Below are 23879 nucleotides of genomic sequence, written 5' to 3'. Positions count from 1 at the left end.
GGCAACCACCATTCTACTTTCTGTTTCTTTGGATTTGACAACTCTAGATACCTCACAAAGTGGGATCATACAGTGTTTGTCTTTTTGTGAATGGCTTCACTCAGTATAATGTCCTCAAGGTTTATCCATGCTGTAGCATATGTCAGAATTGCCTTCTTTTTTTAAGGCTGAATAATATCCCACTGTTTGTATATACCACATTTTGTTTATCCATGAATCTATTGATGGATACTTGGATTATTTCCAATTCTTGGATTGTGTTAGTAATGCTGCTATGAATATTGATACAATATTTTTTGACTGATAATAGTCTGGGAACTAAGGCTTTTAGTCACACCTTTAGATTGTTGACCTTAAGCAATTTCCTATCAAAATTAGATTACAGTGACCCAGAAGGTACCTTAGAGATCTAAAATACAATGGATAATGCCATCAAATAAAGGCCTATTTCTGTTCTTTTGATCTTAATGATTATTTTAATCTTATGAGGTGATAGAGCCTCATAGGAGTTGGTGCCTTTAGCACAACAGTCTTTGTCACCTTCAGTTGCCAGTCTCATCCCATCCCCTTCATCATGTTCTGACTGCACATCAGTATCAGGGAAGGGTAAGTGTGATTTTAGCTCTCACCATCCTGCCTTTCTCATTTGCTAAACTCATTTATTTGGGGAAGGGAGATGTCTTAGTGAGTCTCTGTGTATCTTAGTTTTGTAAAAAAGAAAGAAAAAAAAGAAAAACACAACATGAATTGCATGAAGTCAACAGGAATACATTTTATTTGTAACAAGTATGTATATATAGAAGATTCATGAAGATCTAATACTGACTGAATTGTGATAAACTTAGTACAAAAAAACTCCAACAGATGTGTTACTAAAAATAAAATTCACAATACATTGGTGTTTGGCTGAATTAACTTATTCAACCCATTGCTTTGGTTGCATAGCTCAGAGTTATATACAGTATACAATTCTGATTTCCCATTAGCCTTGAGTTAGATACTATGGCACAGATATAAACAATGTGACATAGATGTTCATAACCAATGTACTGTAATTTATGCAATAATCATAAAATAAGTACACAGAAATATCATTACAACGTCCTCTATGTAAAGCTACAGAATAATAGTCATTACAGGAGAGATTTGATTAATGCTAGAAATGCTACTGGAAGAAAGATTACATATTCAAAATACTATAAAAAATAATAACCACTTCAGGAAAATTATACCTTTCATAACTGGAAAATAATAAATTTTGTAATATAAATGACTTTAAGATAAAGGACATACTTGAAAGCCCCACCAGTGTTCATTTAATGTGAAAGGGTATCTTTCCATCCTTCATTTCACCAAAATACCAGATTGTGATCATCAGATATAATTGACCTATTAGGTGTTTTCACCTTATTAAGATTGTTTGTCACTGCTATGACACTAGAAAATATTTCTACAAGGACATCGAGGAATGTTGAAATAAAAATGTTTGTCTAGAGGTCATGATTGTCCAAATAGGCAGAAAATATATTCTCAGACACTGGTTATTTTAGATAACCCCTCACCTCTTTTGTTGTATGTTAGTGCGGTTTATAGGACACCCACAGCAATACACTCTCCGAATAACAGTAATCTTCTTGCCTTATAAATACCCTGAAAGCAGATATATAATTCAGCTATTCAAAAATTATATACTTCCTTTCATTATTAATTCTCTGCTACTATCAAATATGATAATAATAGTCTCATGCATGGCACTTTTGATGCATCATAAAGTGTTTGTTTCTCATTGAAAGAAATAGCTGCTTTCCACACTGGTAAAAAAAAATACTTATGTATTCCATGAGCACTGTATCGCATAAAATGGAAATTGGCTTCATTTTCCATTTATATTAAGAGTAATCTTCCAAGTGTCTTGCTAGTTCACTGTGTTTCATTTTCTCCGTGAACAGTTCATCAAATACTCTCTTCTGCTTTGGAGTAAAGTAGTTTATCCAGTCACCCACAGCTCCTGGAAAGTGTATCAGACAAGAACCAATTTAAATGTACAGTAGTCACAAAAGACATCTGTCAGATTTATAACAAAATGTGGACAATTTCACCCTTTGGTGATAAGGTGATGGGGAAATTATTCTTTTCTTAATTTGCTTACCTGTTGCTTCTAATTTCTTTAGTAATAGTTGCATGTCAATTTGTATAGTTTAAAAAGTTATTTCTTAAAAAGAAAGGAAGATTAAAAATACACAAGTGTCCTAGGTTTTATGGTAGCAGGCAAAAAAGTCTCTCAACTAAACCTAATCAAAACCTAAAGCAGACAGTGGATATGGCGATGCTTCATTTACTCCCCTGTCCGTGTGCCTCCAGAGCAGCAGCTGTGCTGATAACACACCACAGGGGTGAGCAACTGGCCTCATTTTAAGGAAATTTATTTTACAATACTGATAACAGAGTTGAAAATAAAATCGAAATAAGATACAGTTGAACCTTGAACAATGTGAGGGTTAGAAGCAGCCACCCCCTTCCCCAGTCACAAATCTATGTATAACTTTGGACGCCTCGAAAACTTAACTACCAATAGTCTACTGTTGACTGGAAGCCTTACCCATAATGTAAACAGTTGATTAACATGTACTTTGTATGTTAGGTATAATATATACTGTATTCTTTCAATAAAGTAAGGTAGAGAAAAGAAAATGTTATTAAGAAAATCATAAGGAAGAGAAAATATATTTACAGTATGTATTGAAAAAAATCTGTGGATAAGTGCAGTTCAACCCATGTTATTCAAGGGACAACTGGACTTCACACAGTCCATCGACCTCTCCTGTTCTCACCAGTCACCCTCTCAGCCTCGGCACAGTGTCAACCCCTCAGGACTGCCCTTCTCACATCCACTGTGCGCACTGTGCCAAACCCCACCCCTAGATCTTGCCCACCATGGTCTTCTGCTACTTCTGGCCCTATACTTCATCCCTGGGGTCTAGGTTAACTGGAGACAGTAATGCATCATCTTATTCCCTCATTTACAGACAGCCATATATCATTCTGTATTATCTTCCCCCCTGATTAGTTTATAAACTCTTTCAGGTTATGGATTGTGACGTATTGTTCATGTGTATTCCTGCGGTACCAAATCCAGTGCTGACTGTATAGTGGATGCTCAATAAAACCCATGGTTTGATTGAATGTTAGACAATGTCAGCTACAGCAAAGAAATTTATTCATATTATAACTTAAGAAATGTTTGATGTTGATTCCTAGTCCAAAAGGCTGGGTTTAAAAAGAAAGTAGAACTCTTCTGTTTGGGATAGGGGAAGGAAAGAAAGTACGAGAGAGAAGATCCCAGAGTCAGGAAATGACATAATGACATTGTTTCTAAAACACCCCACTTGGGGCATAAGGTCAGTTTCAATATTCTTTGGTCTTTCCTGGTTCTCCCTTGTAGTTTCTGATATCAAATCACCTAGACCACTGCTGTCTGCTTTTATTTGACCTGGCTTTTGTTTGCTTGGTTTCTAATGTATTCTTTCACTCTGACTTTCTTTTACTTTTAAAAAAAATATTATTTTAAAAAATAAAATAGTAGCTATTAAATGTAAGTTAGAGGAAATACCTATAAGCAAAAGAAGATAAAAATCAAGAAGATATACTCAGCTAACTTGGCTAACAAATCGGCTGGCATACATTCTTCCAAATGTTCTTCTTCGCAAACATAAATGCATATAAACTACATCTTAAACCACACAATTGTAACCTAATTTCCCCCACTTATTATACTTTGACCATCTTCCCAAATTAGTGTTTATATACCAACAATGAAAGTTATGGTGAGTAGGGTAAGACTGTTTGGATTCAAGTCTTGACTCTACCACCTACTACTTGTGTGTCTTTGGACAAGTTATTCAGGTGTTTGGTGTTTCAGCAAAGTGTCATAACATAAATACCATCCCCAGAGGTCTGTTGTCAAAATCCAGACAAACCAAGCGATGTGCCTGGCACAGAGAAAGCAGTCAGTGAATGCTAGTTGCTTTTACTCTATAGTTTTCATGACTCCATCGTAAACCCCTATACGGATGTGACTTCCTATGTTTAACAGTTTCTGATTAGCGACCCTTTCAGTGCATTCGAGGTTCTCATTGTTAGAAGCAATATTGCTACATACATCTTGTCCATACACCTTTCCATACTTCTGTAATTCTCCCCCTAGATTTTAGTACGTCAGAAGCTGTAAGACTTCTGACACTTGTGAGGACTATCCTTGCTTAATTTAACACCGTATCGCCCTGGCTACTATAGTCATTTTCTAGAATATCAGCTCTATTTCTGAGTTTAAAGTAAAGACAGCTGCAGGCACAAATTCTCCTCTGTAAAGTGAGGACTATCTCTACATGCCCAGGATTCTGAATCAACAACCTTCGTGGTTTCTTTGAAACGCTTACTTTCAGAGGATGGATCCCCTACTCCCACCCCTTCCAGCAAACATCCGTGTGTTTAGTTCCTCACACAGACCAAATTTACCAACTGGTGCTCATGGTGACTAGTATCAGTGAGGATGTTCCTACTATCAACCTTCTGTGCTTTGTTAGATACAAGATAAGGAAACCTATAACTTATAGAAAGAACTTAAATGTGTTAGAATGAATGAACGTTGTTGGCTACAACTATGTGGATACAATTTAACTTGGAAATATTTGCTAGGATCACAAGTATGGCAGGTCAGAGATAAACTCTATTATCTTTAGAGGAAAATTTCTCAAGTCTGTATGATAAGATGTGTGAATTCTGAGAATTTGCTAATCAGATCTCAAAGGGCAGTGGTAAAAGACATCACTGGACTCCAGCAACCATCAGAACTTTTTTATTTCTCCTCATCTTTACCATGGTGCTTCCCAATCTCTCTCTCTTTCTCTCCCCTTTGCTCATTTCACCTTCATTCATGCACCCTTTTCCAAATTCTTTGTCTTCCCTTTATCTTCTCTCTCCTACCCCTCTTTTTTCTTGACCCTGTCTCCCTCCTAAGCTCCCATATCGTATCTTCTTAAAAGGGTGCTCCTTATTTACTGCTTCTTTTTTAATTTTTCATCTCTTTAAACCCCTCAACTTGGCCTCCAATCCCACTCTCAGAATTCACGAATGATAAATAAGTGTTCGTGTTTGACCCTGGCTTTCTTTCCAATTCTGGCTAATCGCTTTTCTTGTCTTGGAGCTGTTTCATTCCCATTGATGGCAGGGTCCCTGGGCTACCCCTTCTGTCCCTTTCACCACTAGGCCTTCCCACTCACGCTGAATAATTTTACCAAATTTCACAATCTGCGAAAGGCTCCTAAACTGACTTCTAAGCTGAGCTCCACTCAACAGTGATTCACCGCCACTGATCAAATTGCCATCATCAGTGTTTCATACCTGGACTATTACAACGACCTCTTTACTGAACTTTCTGCCTCTGCTTTCAAACTCTTCTAATCAATTTTCCACACATGTCTGACCATGTCAGGTCCCTTCTTAAAGCAAACAAACAAGGGAGAAGAAAAACCTGTGTGATGTCCATCAAAGCTTTTGCTCTCTGGCCCCAATCTCTTCATCTCCTGCATTCCACTTCATACATCGTATACTATTCTAGCACATGACAGTCTACCTGCTCTTTCTAGAAAATACCATCCAATTTCATGCTCGTTCTGAGCTTCTCTTCTTGCTGTTAGCTCTTACTACCCAACCTGCTTCTAAGTTACATGTTAGGAAATAGTGGAGATTGATTTTCTTCTCTTTGTGTTTCCATGCAGAAGAATGTCCTTAGATAACAATCCCAGCTCTTGCTCCGCCCCTTACTTCTCTGCAGGGTAAGTTATTTGATTGATGAGTTTGGGAAAATGCACTGTCCACACTCATCAGCTCCCTTCTGTCTCCTGAAGAAAACATGTCATATACCATGCTCCAAACTGACCTGCTCCATAGGGGGGACAGGACTGCATCTGATTGACCATGAGTAAGAGTATGTTTATAAAACTCAGGGTAACTTATTAGCAAAAACACTGGTCTACAGACCAGAGACACATTCTTCAAATAATTGTATCATTTCTATCTGTTTGCCACCTGTGTTTTTCTCTCAATTGGTTCCTAACAGTGCATGGAAATCTCAAAGTCTGGAAAGAATGCAATTCAAGAATTTCATTTAATAAACATTCACTGGTGGATGGCAATGTGTAACCTTGTGCAAGATATGGGGTGCAAGATGGTGAAATGAGGGTTAAAAAGGTAAAAGAGAACTATTTCCAAACATAAGCCCGAGGCAAAGGACCACCTCCCTTTCTGACTTACCTTTCCTAAATACCAGGTTCTTATTAGATGTGAGGGCACAGATGGTCTTGTTGGGGTCACAGTTTTCTTTGGCTGCGTTATTTTTCATTTCTTTGAATGAGGATTTCCAAGCAATCTGATGAATTTCGCTCTCACTCACATTTATGCCGAGGAAAGTCGTTATTTTCTTTATGCTTTTAGAAAGATCCTGAGCAATAAGCAAATAAATAAATAAATGAGTTTTGTTACTCATCAAAACACCAAATTCATTCCCTCAAACCTGAAAACAGAGTTCATTGATCGATTTCCTGTATTAACTGAATTTGACTTAAATTTTGATTGTTGAAAAGTTAGGAGAGACTTACTTTCTTCATTTCTTCATAGAATATAAATAGAATGTTTTTATCATTTTTGTGATCTTCCCAGCTTAAAACATGATCAAACCAGGATCCATACACAACTAGAAGAAAAGTGAATTGTTGTGTTAATATTAAACATTATGGCTTTGGGTCCCTGGGTTCTTCCTACTTCAGCAAAGTTGTCAAAGCAAGGCACATACATCTTAGACTTCCAATGAAAAGCCTTTCCTTAGAAAAGCTCAGTTTCACTATTGTTTCAACTCAATACAATATTGTGAAGTGAAGTTGCATAGTGTTATCTTTTCATAAGGCTGTATGGTGTTTTTTTCTTATTTTTAGTAAAAATATTTTTTATCATCAAGAGAAGTGACAGCAGAAATAGTGATATACTATTTCCCAATAACCATGTTTTGATAACTGCTCTGGATCTTGAGAGAAATAGAGAAACATTGAGAATTTGCTATTTTATTTCTATAATGTGACGTGCTTTTCATAATTATAAGTTCTTAGCATGAAAAGTTTATAAACCTCCCTGCCCCCAACCACCACCACTACCCAAAAAATGAATTCTATTCAGGTATCTTAGCTCAAGATTGAGAAATACAGACTTAGGGATTTGTAAGTAGTTGATATTATCTCTTTAATGTTTTGTTAATTTGACAGATTTAAATATCTCCAGACCTTAAAAGTAAAATACTATCATGCAAGGTAACCTCTAAGGCCATGATGATTAAAAGCATACAGGGGGCAACTGCTTGTCACCACAAAAAGTTGACTAGGTTGACAATCTAAAGCATAAAACAACAATAATTTAAAATACTAAATATACATCTTTCCAAGCATCTTTATCATCCAAAGATTTAATACTAGCTGGTTCCCCAGTCATAAAAGAGCTACTCTCCTAGTGATTTCCTGAAGATCTGCTGACTATTGATTCATTTAATAAACATCTATTAAGCCAGACACTGTGCTATATACATTTCAAACCATAAAGCTTTGAATAAATTACAGTATAACTAACTCTAAACTAAGTGCGATTTTTCATGGCTTCAACTCCTGAGGAAGCAAAGAGCAAGAGAATAACTATAATGTATTTTTGAAGCAGAAACTTCTGGGACTGCGGTGGTATCATTAGAGTCAGCCCAATATTCTACTACCCTTTGGACCTGAAGGGCTGTATAATAAGAACTGGTTCTTGGAAGAAATATCCAGGTACAGTTTTCAGTTATCAGCAATCTCAATGCTATTTCCGTGCCTAACATTATACTTTGTTTTAGAATTACCCCAATTACCGTATCAGTGATAAGGGTTTATCTTCTAAGAATGACCAACCTTTTCCCAAGCACAAACACATGGTAGGAGGAAGACTGATTTTTCTCTCACATAAATTTAGGAAGTTAACTAGTCTCAACTAGTCTCTAGTTCCTCAGACTACCTCACTGTCTCAACCCTCCATGCCAACCCCCACCAGCAGTCACAGCCCAGCCCTTGTAGGTAATGTCACTGCCAAGAGTTGTTGATAATGCAGAGCCCTCAACACCATCTGGGGGAGCCCATGCTTCTGTGGCCAAGAGCTAGGTAGGGAGAGAGACCCAGAGTCACACTTCGTGGGTGGGGTGGGGGTGGGCAGGGTAGTGTGACTGACCTGCCCATTATGGTTATTCAGCAGGAAATGTATTCCAACATATCCAAAATAGATTTAAGAGGAAACATTTGGATCCTAGCCTGATCATAATTTGAGAGCCAGCTGTTCTATTATTCACTAATTAACTTATACTGTCCCTTGTTCCAAAAGGACTCAAACTAGCCAAAAGAATCTACAGAAATTGGCTGCCTGTGCCTCTCTCACTAATGTAGGAAATTACAGTTTGGGTTAATTTTTAAATCATAATCCTTATTGTCCAAATCATGAATAGAACTACGGCATTAAAGAAAATACAGTTTCTCAAATAGAAATTTGAAATCTTGCTTTTATGGGAAATGTTTTCTCCATATCTTTCACTTAATTACAAAATTATTCCACCACTTCCTGGCCTTAATTAACATATGCTTAGATGGCCCTCCTGCTCTCCAAAAATTACTCTTTCCCCTGAAATGGTCTTAAATACAAGTTGTCTTTCTGAAACAATTCATGTGTCTTAGGGTCTGGAGAGCGAGTGAGCAATCTCTGCTTTCTAGGGACTTCGAGAACTCCTCCCTCCTAGACAATCCAGGCTCCTTTAACATGTCCTTTGGCTATACCGCCCTTTCCATCCTGGTTTCAGCCAGAAACTAACCTTCTGATCTCTCCCCTACAGTCACTGAAGACTGATTTTGGAGGACAGTCTTCTGTGTGATCTCAGGCCTTGCTACCAGCTACGGCAACTTTAATGGACAGTTTCTGCAATACCCTCCTCTACCTGTACTTTCTTCTCTTTGTACATCCCCTCAACAATTTTCTCACCAATATTTTCCATTTCCCTGCCCCACTATACTTTATTTTAATCACCTCCAAAACACTCAGTATTGGATCAAAACACTTCATCTTCTTTCCATCTCACCTACCACTTCTGAGTTCTGCTGCAGAAATTCATACCACTCTGTGTTGACACCACCGCAGATTCATTTTCCAGCCGAAAGGGCCCCAGGGCTGCCTGGCAACCCGATCTGCGCTGCATCAACGCACTCTCCTATTCTCCAGTTGTTTCAAACCTCCCTTAATATCTGCAAACCCTCTGCCCCCCTCATATCCAGTTACGATGAGCATCTTAGTGTCCAGTTTCTAGGAAGCATTCTGATGACAGATAATGGTGCAGAAAACAAAACTCACAGGGATGAAGTGGCCTAGGAAGTACAGAGCTCTAATACACCACGGGAGAAGGGGCTACAGGGGATAAGCAAATGCTCAGATATTGCTTCACTGAAATAGTAATCTGCCAGGGTACTGGCAGAATACAATTTATAGTTATTGTTTAATTTGAAAACCGAAAGTGTTTGTAAACTGTGTGAAAGACAAATTAGATGATTAGATAAATGTGTCACTATCTTCATCTTTATAGTACTGTCTTGTTATATAATGTGTAATTATGTCTATGGTTTAAAGATGGCTTTTGGAATATCATGATGCCTCACTTGTAAAATAGTCTTTCTAGATAAATATCTACTTATAACATTTCCACCTTAACGTGAAATTATTTAAAAGTCTTTGTGTCTTTAAAAGTTATGTCTAGCCTGGCCGGGAGTGGCTCAGCGGTTGAGCATCGACCTAAAATCTAGGAGGCCGGGGTTCGATTCCCAGTCAGGGCACATGCCCGGGTTGCGGGCTCGATCCCCAGTCAGGGGCGTGCAGGAGGCAGTCGATCAATGACTCTCTCATCATTGATGCTTCTATCTCTCTCTGTCCCTCTCCCTTCCTCTCTCTGAAATCAATAAAGATATATTTTTTTAAAAAGTTATGTCTAATAGAATAAGTCAGTAGATTTTTACGGCAAATTTTAGTCATTACTCAATTTGAACCTCTAAATAATCCTGCAAAATAGATGGTTGTATTAGTCCCATTTTATATTAGGAGTTTGAACCTTAGAATGGTTAAGCTATTGTCCAAAATCTCACAGAGAATAAATTATTGTCAGGAATGGATCCCAGGCTTTCTGCTCCTAGAGCCTGTTCTTTCTATTATATCATGTTGTCATATGCAAGAGAAATAACCCTCCCCTCAAACAGTCATTGAAGAACACTCTTGAAACACAGTCATACATCATACACACACACACACACAGGAAAACAAACAACACTGTCGTATAAAAAGTAAAATGTTAAGCAACTGCTCCCACCAGAGTAAATTTTAAAAAACTTTAGTGATTCAGTGACTATCCCCGTGTCTGCAGGGTTTGCCCAGGCTGGATTACACAATTGTAGAACACTTACAAGTCAATCTCTTTACAATGAAAAATCTATTAACTCACCTAAGAAGGTATAAAAGAATCACCTGGGATATTTTTTCTACCAACTTACTCTGCTACAATTCCTGATACTTGGATAGCAAAAGCAAATGTTCCATGAGGCTAGTTTGCTTCCCTGTGTGTGGCCTGTGTTGGCCTTTCTGTAGCTACGTTCATAGAAAAATAATCCTCGAACAGAATTAATCAGATCATATCCTAAGGCTGCTTTGTCTTCTGAGCATTGCAAAATTATAGAGCTACAGCCAAATCCGAGCTCATGCAGTGGTGAGGGAGGAAGGGGGAGCCACAGCAAGTAATAATGGGAGACAAATGCAACTTTTTTTCTTGAGAAAAAGCAGGCTCAAGGTCTGTTTTAAAAAAATAATTTATGTATTTAAACTCTGCTTATTCCAAAAATGGAATTAAGGCAGAGTGAGGTATGCTAACCATCTTCAAATATTTAGAAGGCTAACACGTGGAAGAGCAACTAATGATCGGGGCACAATTATTTGGTGGGATGAGATATGGCACAGTGGTAAGAGCGAAGATTTGGAGCTGACATCCGAATTTAAATCTTGGCTCTACTCCTTAATAGTTATGCATCTATGGACCAGTTATTTGGCCTCCCAAGGTCTGCATTTTCCTCACCTGTAAAATGAGGATAATAATATTGACCTCATGTGGTCTAGTGAGGGTGAAAAGAGATCACGTTTGCACAGCACTTAGCTAAGTGTCTATATCACATGGTAAGATTTTTTTTTTAACATTTTAGAAGTACCAAGATGAAATGTGTTCCTTTGGAGCAGGAGTATGGAGTGTGAACGTGTTGTCAACGTTGTTAAGAAGTTCAGGCTTAGTCCTGGCTCGTGTGGCTCCGTTGGTTGGGTGTCATCCCGTGCACCGAAAGGTTGCCAGTTTGATTCCACATCAGGGCACTTGCACAGGTTGTGGGCTCAATCCTTGGCAAGGGCGTGCAGAAGGCAGCCGATCACTGTTTCACTATTACATTGATGTTCCTCTCTCTCTCCCTCTCCCTTCCTCTCTCTAAAAATCAATAAAAAATCTTAAAAAAAAAAAAAAAATTTCAAGCTTAGCCTCTACAATTCTTGGAGATGTTGTAAAGGTGATTCAAACATCGGGTGGGTGTTTTATACAGAGGACCTTTAGTGTATGTGTCACTCCTGAAACTTTATGAGTCTCCTAGATGTGTGCCATTAAATGAGGAACTAGAGGAGCTGAAATAGTATGAGAACAGCATATCCTTCCAAAGGGAACAGATATAGCAAAACAAAGTATTAAACCTTGTTGCTGGTGACTTCCCAGTGTCCTCAGGTTAAGGTTACACTTACTGTGGCCTCTCTTAAATTAACAAGCAAAAGCAGGACAATTTCACGTAAAATAGTGAAACTAACAATTAAGATCTACTCTAAGCCCAGTAAGAGATAAAATCTGGATACACACCATTTCTAAATTATGTCTCTTTTCATTTCTGTATTTTCTTGGTATATTATTTTTGTTGAATATACCTTGGTCATTTAGAAGGTGCTTTTTGTTTTTGCTTTTGTTCTGTAAGAGCTCCAGACACCACTGAATTTATTCACAGGAAAAGGGAATAAATTCAAAGGTCATGCCTGTTAGCAAGACCAACATATGCTACGCAGCTCAATCAAATGATGTATCATTGTGGTGTTTTCAGGATAAATTACTTTGTTAGTTTTTATAAAACCAAGTGCCAGGATGGCTCATTCTTTCACATTTGTTTTATTTGGAGAATCTGAGGGTTGTTCGTGTGCATTGTTCATTTGTATTGTTTTATTGTACATGCAGCTATATATAAGGCATGTTTGAGGCTACTTTTCTAGCTCTCAGCTGTATTTCACTGTACTCCAATTAGTGCATAATTATCTCACTGAAAAGACTGATGGTATAAAAAGAAAGAGATTCTTTGTCAGCATTAAGCTTAATAAGAAACTGCTAATATGTACTACCCATGGTGAAAAAAAAGACTGTGAAGAAGCACCATGAGGATTGCTTAGAAGTAAAAGAATCAGCTACTCAAGGATGTACTTCTGAAAGTAGGCATTGGAATCCATTTAAACTTTTGGAAAATTCTTTCATTTCGAGCAGAAAGGTTCACTGTATATTATGAATAAAAAATCATTGTCATATTTACCATTTCCTTTTAGAAATAGCTCTAAAAATGCAGCCCAGGTTTCAACGCCGGGGAGATTCGGGTTATCTCTGTAGTAGTGGAAGAGAGAAACAGCAGTGTCTTTTGGATTCCTAACGATGTAGATAATCTGTTAAAAAGAAAACAATTTATTTTTGGGTGGAAATAGCACTAACACAAAAAATTCCCTATAAGAGAGTAGGAGTCAGTCCTGGAAAAATCAGGAGGTACACTTTGTAAAGTATATGATTGTCTAACTACTATGGTGTACACCTGATAATGCAAAATAATATTAAATGTAAATTGTAATTGAAAAAAATTTTAATAAAAAAATGTTAAAAAAAAGAAAAAGTAGAAGCTAAGCTTACCTGTGCCAGTCACGATTTCTTGGCCGCTTCAGCTAATTATTAACCACAGACTTAAGCCAGTGTTTCTCTACACTTAATGTGTATATGAACCAGCAGGGGATGCGGCCAGCTCACCAATGGGGTAAGGCTTGGCCGGCCCCTAAGCCTTAGGGCTTGGCCATCAGCCACAGAGGCAGCTCATCCTCTTGGGAGACCAGGGACAACCAGAGTCTCCGTCCACATTAGAGGTCACATGAAAAGGGCTGTAACTTCTGCTGTACTTTTAGTGTGGTAGTTTAAAGAAGCACTCTAACCTTTCTGAGCTTGAGTTTCTTTGCTTATGAAAATAAAATACCCACTCCTCTCATTTTTGTAATGTGTTTATAAAACACAGCTCAACCTCTAGTAGTCATTTCTGACCAGTGTTATTGCACTGCCCTGAGTAAGGGTGATTGAGTTCATCAGACTCTTTTTCTCCCCGGATCTCTCTGTCTCAGACACAGTCTGAAATGAAAATGCTCGGTTGAGTGAAAGTGTAATCCAGTTAGTACAGCTTCACCTGTTCTGGTAGATTCGCTGGGGATAAAGGCAAAACTCTATGACCCGTGCCTCTGCTTGGCTGTGTTTACTTTTCTTTGGGCAGAAGAATAGACGGTGTGCATAGAGACATTGTGGTCATAGCGTTATAATCATGGAAAGATCTGTTTTGATTTGTACACATTTGACTGGTAGGTTATTTTTGTTATTTTTGGAATATGGCTGACATTGTTTAGAGAGGCTTCACTACTGGGAACTTGTCACAATAAACACATGTATCTGCCTTTGCTTTTCAATTTTTTTTTCTGATCAAAACAGAATTTTTAAAAATGCTCCTTATACAGACATTTGTAAAGAAAATAAAATCCAATCCTAATGTCATACCACAGAAATCACTCGACATGCTGTTATATTTACATCTAGACCTTTTTTCTGTGTGTATATGTATATTTTAATTAAAGAGATTATTCAGAATATGTGTATTTAAACATGCTTTCTACTTAACCTTATTCCATAAGCATTTCCCCATGAAAACATAAATTTTAATACAAAATATAAAGATATTCTTTTAAATTACAGTTAACTTTTAAAATAAAAATAATATGGTAACTTTATTTTTAAAATAGCTTGAGGTAATTATTCTTTAGCATGTTATACACAATATTTTTTATTCCCTTCCTATATAATACTTTGCAAAAATGACAGATAAAATAATAAGGCAAATTTTCTTCTCCTAGACATCAATATTTAAAGTAAAAGATTAAAACCACATTAAGAATAGAATAAGACATAGTCTAGTGTAATTACATTTCATATTTCTTTCATTACTGAAAGATTATTAAAATAACTTTTAAAAGCTAGATACCGTGGTCACACCTATACATGCACTGTCTTATTTAATCTTTACCACACTGTATGAGATCGATACCACTATTCCTGTATCAAATGAGGAAACAGACTCAGAGAGCATCAGCAATTTTCCAAGGTCACACATCTCGAAAGTGGGGGAGCAAAAAGATGAATATGTGGGGGAAAAAAAGTGACAAAATCTGAATATAGTACAGATTTTAGTTAATAATAATTTATCAACATTGGTTCATAAATTGCAATAGATATGCCATACAAATGTAAGATATTAATAACAGGGAGAAGGGGGAGATGGAAACTCTGTGCTATCTAGTCAAATTTTCTGTAAATCTAAGCCACTTTAAAAATAAAGTCTATTGCCCTGCCCCTGTGGCTCAGTGGCTGCGTGTTGACTCAGGAACCATAGGTCACAGTTTGATTCCTCATCAGGCCACATGCCTGGGTTTCGGGCTCGATCCCCAGTAGGGGGCGTGCAGGAGGCAGCCGATCGATGATGTTTCTCTCTCATTGATGTTTCTAGCTTTCTATCCCTCTCCCTTCCTCTCTCTCTCTCTCTAAAAAAACAAACAAACAAACAAAACCAAAAAAACACAACAACAACATTTAAAAAAATAAGGTCTGTTAATTTTTTAAAAAAAGAAAAGAAAAAAAGGAAGTCTCAGAACAATAATCCAAGCGGGTTTTGTGGTATTCCCAAGCTTCCGCCCTTCACCATTGAACTTACCTTGCATTGTTTTTGTTTAACATCCATTGGTAGCATGTTATAGTTCAAATGTGTCGGAATGACTCTTCTATTACAACACATTTTTAGCTCTTCAAATTTAGAAATGTCTCCCAATTCAATTGGAGATGTTAGAGTAATTTCAGCGTTGGGAATGTTCTCAATGACTTTTGCAATCCAGTGAGTGCCTTCACACAAAAATAAAATAAAATTCATTTTTAATTAAATGGTCCTCTTGATGAAATGAATTTAGAAAATTAGCATCAGGTTATAAAGTCAATGGATGCATTAATTTTATTATAAATAGTTTTACCTCTTGACACCCATTGAAACCTGCTAAAACATTTAAGATATTAATTCATTATACAGGAAAAATCACATTTTAAAACTGTATATATACTGTTTCCTCAGCTTGAAATACTCTTCTATGCTACCACTCAACTCTAACACCTTCTCCAATTCACAAATACCCAGATCTTCCCACACATAGTTCCTATTGGTCCTGCAAGCTCATGCATCTTGCTCTCTTAGAAACTGTCTTCTGACTCCCCACTCCCCTGGAATACTTGCTCACCCTTCCAGTCCCTCCTAAGAAACACACACCAGAGTATACCTGCCATCTCTTGTATTTATGTCTGTCTCTCCAGTTCCCCCTTGAAGATAGACACTGGATCTTATTTTTGTTTGTGTGTAAATACAGAGTAGTTGTGCAAACAAAGCATTAGAACAATGAACAAATGGTATATTCAAACATCATAGAGATGCAAGCCTTCTACCTGGATGTCTGCAAGGAATACCACTTTATGTTTAATCAAGCAAATGTGGATGTGCTCCAGTGTTGTAGACACTAGTAAGTGTGAGTAGGGAAACAGAAGTTTGGGTGGGGACAATTTTTGCTACTTTGAAAGCAATGTCCGTGAAGAATTTAAATCAACCTTAGTTTCCATTTATCTCACTGCAATTACAATTTTAACAGATAATAAATATTCATAGTTTAAATAGTGCTCTCATTTGCATTATATGTCATAAATTTAAGACTTTTGGGTTATAACAGTCATATAACTGACTCATATAGTAGTGACAGTTGTTTATTTTAACAAACTATATTGATTTCTTCTAATGAAGAGAGAGAATACAATTTGTGCTGCTGAAGGAGACCTGGAAGCTGGTGGGAAGGTGTCAATTTCTAGGCACCAATATGTACAGTGGAAGCCTTATTCTTGGTTGTTTATATATGGTATAAGTTAGCCACCTGTCCCAAGAACCTTAAAAGTATCATTAATTACTTTCTAAACTAACATATCAATTTAAGATAAGGTATAATTATTCACAGAGCAACCTATTGCATAGCAAGAATACTGAGGTATTCTGGAGGCAATCATTTCATTTCCATTTGCAGCAATATTTTCCAGTAAAGGAGATACATATATGTTTTATATTTATTCTCAAAAACACCCTGGGAGTTCTGACCCTATGTGAACTCTGCATCATCCAAAGGAAGGGTTTCTTGGGCCTGACTTACAATCCAATGAGGGGACTCAGTACACACACAACACAAAGGGATCTTGGCTCTCAGTTGCTGAATCCAGGGTAGCAGGCATATGCTCAGCCACACACATCCACTATTCTGGACACAGCAACAGGCAGTTGGATAGTATATATACTGGTCACTTCTAAGAATAAACAATAACATTATTAATTTAAATAATAAGGTAAAATCTTTAATAAGAAAAGTATTTATGGTTCTTGTTAGTCTAGAAGGAAAAAAAAAAAACCTATTTATTTATAAATCAATCATTAACTAGAAATAGAACAAACACTATTTATCACCATGCCTGGCACAGAGTACAAAGAGAATTTTATAATGCTATAGATATTAAGCTTATCGTATATGTCAACATTTGTATGTCTTCATAAATAAAATAAAAACAAGAGTGTAGTAAAGCTCTAATTTCTCCAGTTGAGTTTTTCAAAGCACATTTTTTTCCCTCTACTGTTAAACTTTTCCATTAGAATAAATAGGTATTTCAATTTCCTGTGGGAAATTCTGATAAACAAATATTTTGTAAAAATTATTATATTTATTATTATTATTATATTCCTACATTTACAAAATACATTAAAATAAGCTTTACCAGATTTTGGATAGGAAACCAGAAACACATCATCTTCTCTTGCGTTGAAAGAATCCAGGGAATTTAGAAGTTCTTCTGAAGACATAGTAGAAAAGAGGATCTCCTTGAATTTATGAAGAACTCTTGACTGGTTTCGGGATGACATCCTTCAACAAATCAATCAAAAATTACTTACTAAACACCAATTTTACACAAGGCACAGAGCAAGTACAGGCCTTGATTTCTATCCTAGCTCAGTAGCAACGTAATCAGAATTACTGAGCTGGTATTCCAACTAGAGGAACATATATATACCTTTTGCAATTTTCACAAGAGTAATTTTTAAGCCATCACCCAGCCAAAGTTTACTGTGACAGTTATGTTATCTGAATTTCACTGATAACACATATGAAAAAATATTTCCTCCATTTGTCACTCAGAATAATTTAGATATGAAGTTTTCAAGCTATTAAAATGTAATCCTTTAGGAGACTAACATTCATCAAATCCCTTGACCTAAATAAGGAAAGACTTTTAGTGGCTATAATGGATAACATCACTATGGTAGTGACTGGGAAAACCACACACAGTAGAGGAAGTAGCTAGTATTGCATTTCGGGAAGAGAGGAGGAACAGAATGAGAAAAAGTTAATTCTGGGAATTGGCAGATCAATCTGTGACTAACTAAACCTTACAGGCAATAAAAGACAACACGTGAATCAGGAAACCCAAGCCAGAAAAGGGACACACATAGCTACGATGCACACAGGAAGTTTTTGGTGAATTAAATAACTTGTCTGAGTCATTCTTAATTCTTGTCACTGATACTATCGTCTGGATTCAATTAGATATGGCGATAAAGTGCCCAGTTACTTCAGTGAACCACAGTTGAATCTTTTTTGTTTGCTAACCATTAAAAAAAAAAAAAAAGGTATACCAACAAAGAAATGATCAGTATTTAACTGAGTACAAAAAAGTAGAGGTCCACTGTGTAAGAAATAACTAAAGGGAAAGACATACATAATAGTGGCAGAAATGAGATTTAGAATGATTATCTATACACATTGTGGACAAAAAGGAGGTTCTATGGATAGTAACCTCACAGGATGACCTGATCATAAATTCCTAACTAGGCAGGTCATGGTGGGTAGTCATGCCCCAGGCATATAATTTTTTAGTAAAAGGGTTATCTTTGCTTTAAGCAAGCCTTGTCCATTGTTTCTGTGCATCTATGTTAACATGCCTTTGAAATAAGCCGTAATCACCCCCAAGAGAGCACATAATCTTAACTCTCCTGTTGCTTCCTTCCACCTTTGTGTAAACTTCCTAACCTTACCTCCTTCATTTCAAATGCATAAAAGAAACTGCTATTCTCAGAAGCATGTATCTCAGTCTGTTGAGATCTTGCTTCCAGGTGTATCCTTTGTTTGACTCAAATAAGTATTTATAAAATTCTCTACAGGTTTGGACATTTCATATGTTGACAATATAGAAAATCCCAAAGAATCAAAAAACAATTAGAATGAATATATAAATTGCATATGGTTGGTGGATTATAATAAGGTCAATACATGAAAATAAATTGTATTTCTGTATTTTAGCAACATGTAAGTCCAAATAAGTGTTGGTTTTTTTGGTTGGTTGGTTGGTTGGTTTGGTTTTTGTTTTGTTTTTTCCAACACAATGCTCTTAAAAACAGTATAGGTTTTCTGTGAATATTACTGGTGCTCCCTCCATGAGATAAGAGCCACACCCATAAATATCTTCAGGACAGGCCACATTCTCCTTTGGAATGAGCATCATGGTGCTTTGAGATGATGCCTTTGATATTCTTAGAAGCTCTTTTTGGTCTAGCAGATAAGGTCAGACAAACATGCCCTTAATATTCTTAAAAGCCTGTTGTCTGCCAATGTGGTCTATGAGACATGTACATATTTTAATCTTTCTGAGGTGTTAACAAAGGATCTTACGGCCACACTCTTGACTTCACCTTTACCCTGACACCATGTTTTGCTGGTACTATTATGGATGTGATCTTTGTTCTGAGGCCATTTCTTACTTTGAGAACCTTTTGCTAGCTAGAAAGACTGTCCTGGACCCTATGTCCACTAAATGCTAATACAAAACTCAACAGTTCCTCCTTTAGTCAAACTCTTTCTCCTTCTATTTTTATTATAGGCACTAGAAGAAGTCAGTTACCATTTTCAACATTCTGCCTGGAAATCTCCTTAGCAAAGCCACAAGTTTGTTAAGTACTCTTTCTTTTTTCCATACTTACTCAGGGGCTGGTAAGTGTTCTGCCATACATAACTCACACCCTCTTTCATCCAGCCTCCAACAATCACTTCCTCAGCGACCTTCAAGAGTTTGAAAAGTTTCCTCCTGGCCTGTCAAGCCTACTGTCCAGTCCCAAAGTCAATCTTACATGTGTCCACATAAGAATGTCCAAACCTGTATTTTATTATCTTATTTCAGCCAAACTGACAACATAAGTAAGGGAGCAAGATCTCAAATGTCCTGGAGAAGAGCAGTTTTGCAGCTTCTTTTATGCACTTGAAATTAAGGAGGAAACTAGGGAAATAACATGGAGGTGGAAAAAAGCATTACAGGATAGTTAACAAGATTATGTGCTCTCTTGAGGGTGATTATGGCTTATTTCAAAGGTGTGTTAACCTAGATGCACAGAAGCAATGGACAGGGCTTGCTTAAGGCAAAGATGAACCTTTTACTAAAAAGTCATATGCCTGGAACATGACAGCCGACCGTGACCTTCCCAGTTAGGCATTTATAATCAGATCATCTTGTGATTTCCATAAAATTCCTTTTTTTCATCCATACCTTTTAAGTTTTTGTTACAAAAACACCTCATATACAACAGGTACCAATTTCTGTTTTATGACCTATTTGCTGAAAAACAAACCATTCCTAAGAAGTAGTCTTAAGACAATAATGTATTTTATCTCCCATAGTTTTATAATGTCACTGGCCTCAGCTGGGCAATTCTCATTTGGAGTCCCATTAAGGCACCTTTCAAAAAGCTTGGCTTGAACTGAGTAGAAATCCAAGGAAATGGAAAGGCATTTTCATATATAGGACTGTGAAGAAAGAATGTTTGGGATTTGGTATCAGAATGTGGGGTACAAAAAAAAAAAAAATACCACAACATGAAGTGCAGTTATTGTTTATAGAAATAATAAATTCAAGGAAAGAGGTTATTTTTCTTTCCCCATCATTTTTTGATGGTAACTTTAAGTGCCAGGATAAAACAGATTCCAGAACAGGAAATGTAAAAAAATAAGAATAGTTACCGGCAGGAGAAAAATCAGATAAGAAGGCAATATCAGGAAAGGTTCATAGGTAATGCAAGCAATAAAGTCATAAAGACTGTAGTGTCAGCGTAAGAAAAGGTAAACCTGTAGAGAATTTTCGTAAGAGTTGATTTGAGCCAAAACTGACATCAATTACTGGGAAGCAAGATTTCAAATGCTTCCGAGATCACAATTTGCAGTTTTGTTTGTTTGTTTGTTTTATGTACTTGGAACTAAGAGGGAAGTTAAGGAAGATGACAGGAAAGTAGGGAAAGCAAGGGGGGGGAGGGAGTTGGATTACAGAATACTTAAGAAGATAATGTGCTCTCTTGGGGCTGGTTATGCCTCTGATGAGTATTACTTCTGGTATTTTAAAGGTGTCTAATCTAGATGCACCAGAACAATTGACAGGACTTGCTTAAAGCTTTTCACTAAAAAGTTATACATCTGGGGCATGACTACCAACCATGACCTGCCCAGTTAGAAATTTATACTCAAGTCACACTTTGAGGTTTCTTTCAGTAGAATCCCTTTTTTGGTCCACAGAAGATATAAGTGAACACGTAGCTATGCTGTGATACTAATATTCTTATGTTTATTCTTCTTTTACAACAGTTTCTTATGAAGCAACAGTCACTCTAAGGCCAGAGCCAGAAAATACTCTTTTAACGTATTTTATTGAGCACTTACAATGGGGCCAAACATTATTCTGGCTACAGGAAATAGACTCTGAATAAGACCGAAAGAGACATGATTTCATGGAGAGAATTCTAGTTCAGGGAGAAAGATAATTCTAAAAAATAGATCAACCAGAAAATATCTAGTAACGATAAGTAAAATAGCCAAAACAAAACCATGGTGATAAAAAATAGAATAACTTGGAGGCTACTTTAATTTGAATGGTTAGGGGAGGTTTCATTGATGAGAGGCTGGCTTCCATTTACCACATGCAAGAGGCGGTCCTCATTAAGAGTCTAAACATGTATTGTTGTAGAAGCAAATGAAAAGAATATCACCTCAGGCCAAAAGGTACAGACACTGAGGAATTGCTAACAGAGCTCTGATAATTGTCCTCACCAGGAGAGCAAATTCTCAGCTAAACACAGATCTATATAGCCATGATTAAAATGCAGTGTTGGTGAGTGAAAATTTGTTTTTAATTTGTTTACTTCATTGTTTTATTTTACTTTCATGGAGCATTTTCTTGCTTTTGCTATAAGTTGAGGGAGGTTTCTGGCAAAGATGGAGTAACAGGAAGCTGGCTTACTCTCCAATTTCAAACAACTAAAAACAAAACAAAATATATATATATATATGAATATATAAGGAGCAGTGGTATTCCAGACATTGGACACTGGGAAATGAGTTTATCCTGATGATATTACCATATATTTCTTATGAAGTAACTAAATTTGATTGTCTAAAATTAAAAAGAGTGACCATACCCAGTTTTGGTGAGAATGTGGAGGAATTATCATAACCACAATAGGGAATGTAAAACAGTACTAATGTTAAACAGATCTTGAATGTTAAACATATCTCTGCTACATGATCCAGCCATCCTATTCCTTGGCGTGAGAAATGAAAACAAATATTTACACAAAGACTTGTACATGAAGGCTCACAGCAGTTTGATTTGTAATAGAAGAAACTGGGGGGGGGGGGAAGTCCATCATCAGGTAAATGAATAAGCAATTTGTGTTATATCCATATGATGGAATAGCATTCACCCCAAAAAAGGAATGAACAATTGATACCTTCGACTACATGGATGAATCTCAAAATAGTTTAGCTGGATACACTGTGTGGTTTTATTTATATGAAGTTCTATAAAACGTAAACTTGTCTATGACAGAACACAGATAAGTGGTTGCCGGGGCTGGGAAGGAGGCCAGGAGAAGCAGGAAGGAGAAATACAAGGTGGCAGGAGGAATCACTTGGGTGTGATGACACGCTCGTTATGTTGACTGTGGTGATGATTTCACAGGAGTGCGTATACGATGACTGTATACCTGAAATACAGACAGTTGACTGTATTCCAGTTATACCTCAATGAAGTTGTTAAAATGATTGAGGAAACTATTTCAATTCCAGAACCTGAAAATCAGAGAGATTCACGCAACACTCTTTGCTATTTAGTGTGTGCGTGCGTGTGTGCATGTGCTCAATATAAGGAGGGTCTTGGACACTGTTACTGAAATTATCTAATGAATTATCTTTATAAATTATTAGAAGTCTTTTTAGTTAGGAATTTGATTAGTGGTCTTAATAAGGCAAGACTATTAGAAGTATCATGTAATTATTTTGGTGTCTTTCTTGCAAAAGTTATTTATTTTTACATTTGTACTCTCAGTGCCTGCCACTTCCACCTTCTTCCTCGCGCCCTTCAGTGTGCCATTTCCTACCAACCAAAAAAATGCACCATACAAAAGGCACATCGAACCAAAGCATTATCGACTTTAAATATCAGGGCTTTGTTTCTTCATTTAGCTGTTGATTCAGAGATACATATTACGCAAATGAGGTTCAGCTTTGGGAACTATTTTATACCTAGACTGTGGGGATTTCTCTTTAGTACTGAAGATTAATTGCTTTCCTTCTTTTGACTCACACACATATTGATTCACAGCTACCAAGAAGCTTAGCTATGAATATGAAGTGCTGTAGGGCCTGAGTCGGGACAGGGTATTAGATGTTTCAACCAAGTGGGCCTTGTTTTACTGCATCGCCCAGTTTGCGCACCATGTTCATACACTCGCTCTCTGAAAGGCTGCTAACAGCAGCACTCACACCAAGTGACCTCAGTGCTACCTGAAGAATGAAAGCTGGAAAGTTGCATTGTTTTCTCATGAGGCTTGGAAGAGACACATGACAGAAAGTTAAGATAGTAAGGGAAGTTTTTGCTAAAATGGAGAGTAAATTCTTTGGAAGATACAGAATCCTTGTTGCATAAGGTTTATGAAAAGTTGATGGTAAGGTTAAAACTCATAAAAATGAGATTTCTATAGATACTAGACAATTCTGCCATTTTTGAGGGCTTAGTAGGTTGGCATAGTAAGAAGATTTAGAATGGAAAATGTATTTTATTTAAAATTAGAGGAATTCAGTTTTATTTATAATCTATGTATATTAAGGCCATGTAGCTAGTGCACACAAATAGGACCATACATCTAACTTTCTTTGTCCAGTCAATCCTATGGATACCACCGGTACCTTCTTCCTTCTAGACACAAATATATACATAC

General features: G+C 36.8%; 1 protein-coding gene across 1 annotated transcript; it reads right to left on the bottom strand.

Moving 5' to 3' along the window:
• Positions 1 to 750: 750 nt before the first annotated feature.
• LOC308552302 (sulfotransferase 6B1-like) lies at positions 751 to 17492 on the bottom strand (the record flags this gene model as incomplete). The annotated part of the gene is made up of 6 exons (XM_081127525.1): positions 751 to 2008; positions 6313 to 6499; positions 6657 to 6751; positions 12744 to 12870; positions 15216 to 15400; positions 17348 to 17492. The coding sequence occupies 6 exons, from the start codon at positions 17490 to 17492 to the stop codon at positions 1890 to 1892; spliced, it is 858 nt and encodes a 285-aa protein (XP_080983651.1). The 3' UTR covers positions 751 to 1889.
• Between the last annotated feature and the right edge of the window lie 6387 nt (positions 17493 to 23879).

The sequence above is a fragment of the Miniopterus schreibersii genome (genome assembly GCF_964146895.1).
Source record: "Miniopterus schreibersii genome assembly, chromosome: 2".
NCBI classification, from domain to species: domain Eukaryota; kingdom Metazoa; phylum Chordata; class Mammalia; order Chiroptera; family Miniopteridae; genus Miniopterus; species Miniopterus schreibersii.
The sequence above is the reverse complement of the archived record's forward strand: the minus strand, read 5'-3'. Positions and strand labels throughout refer to the sequence as shown.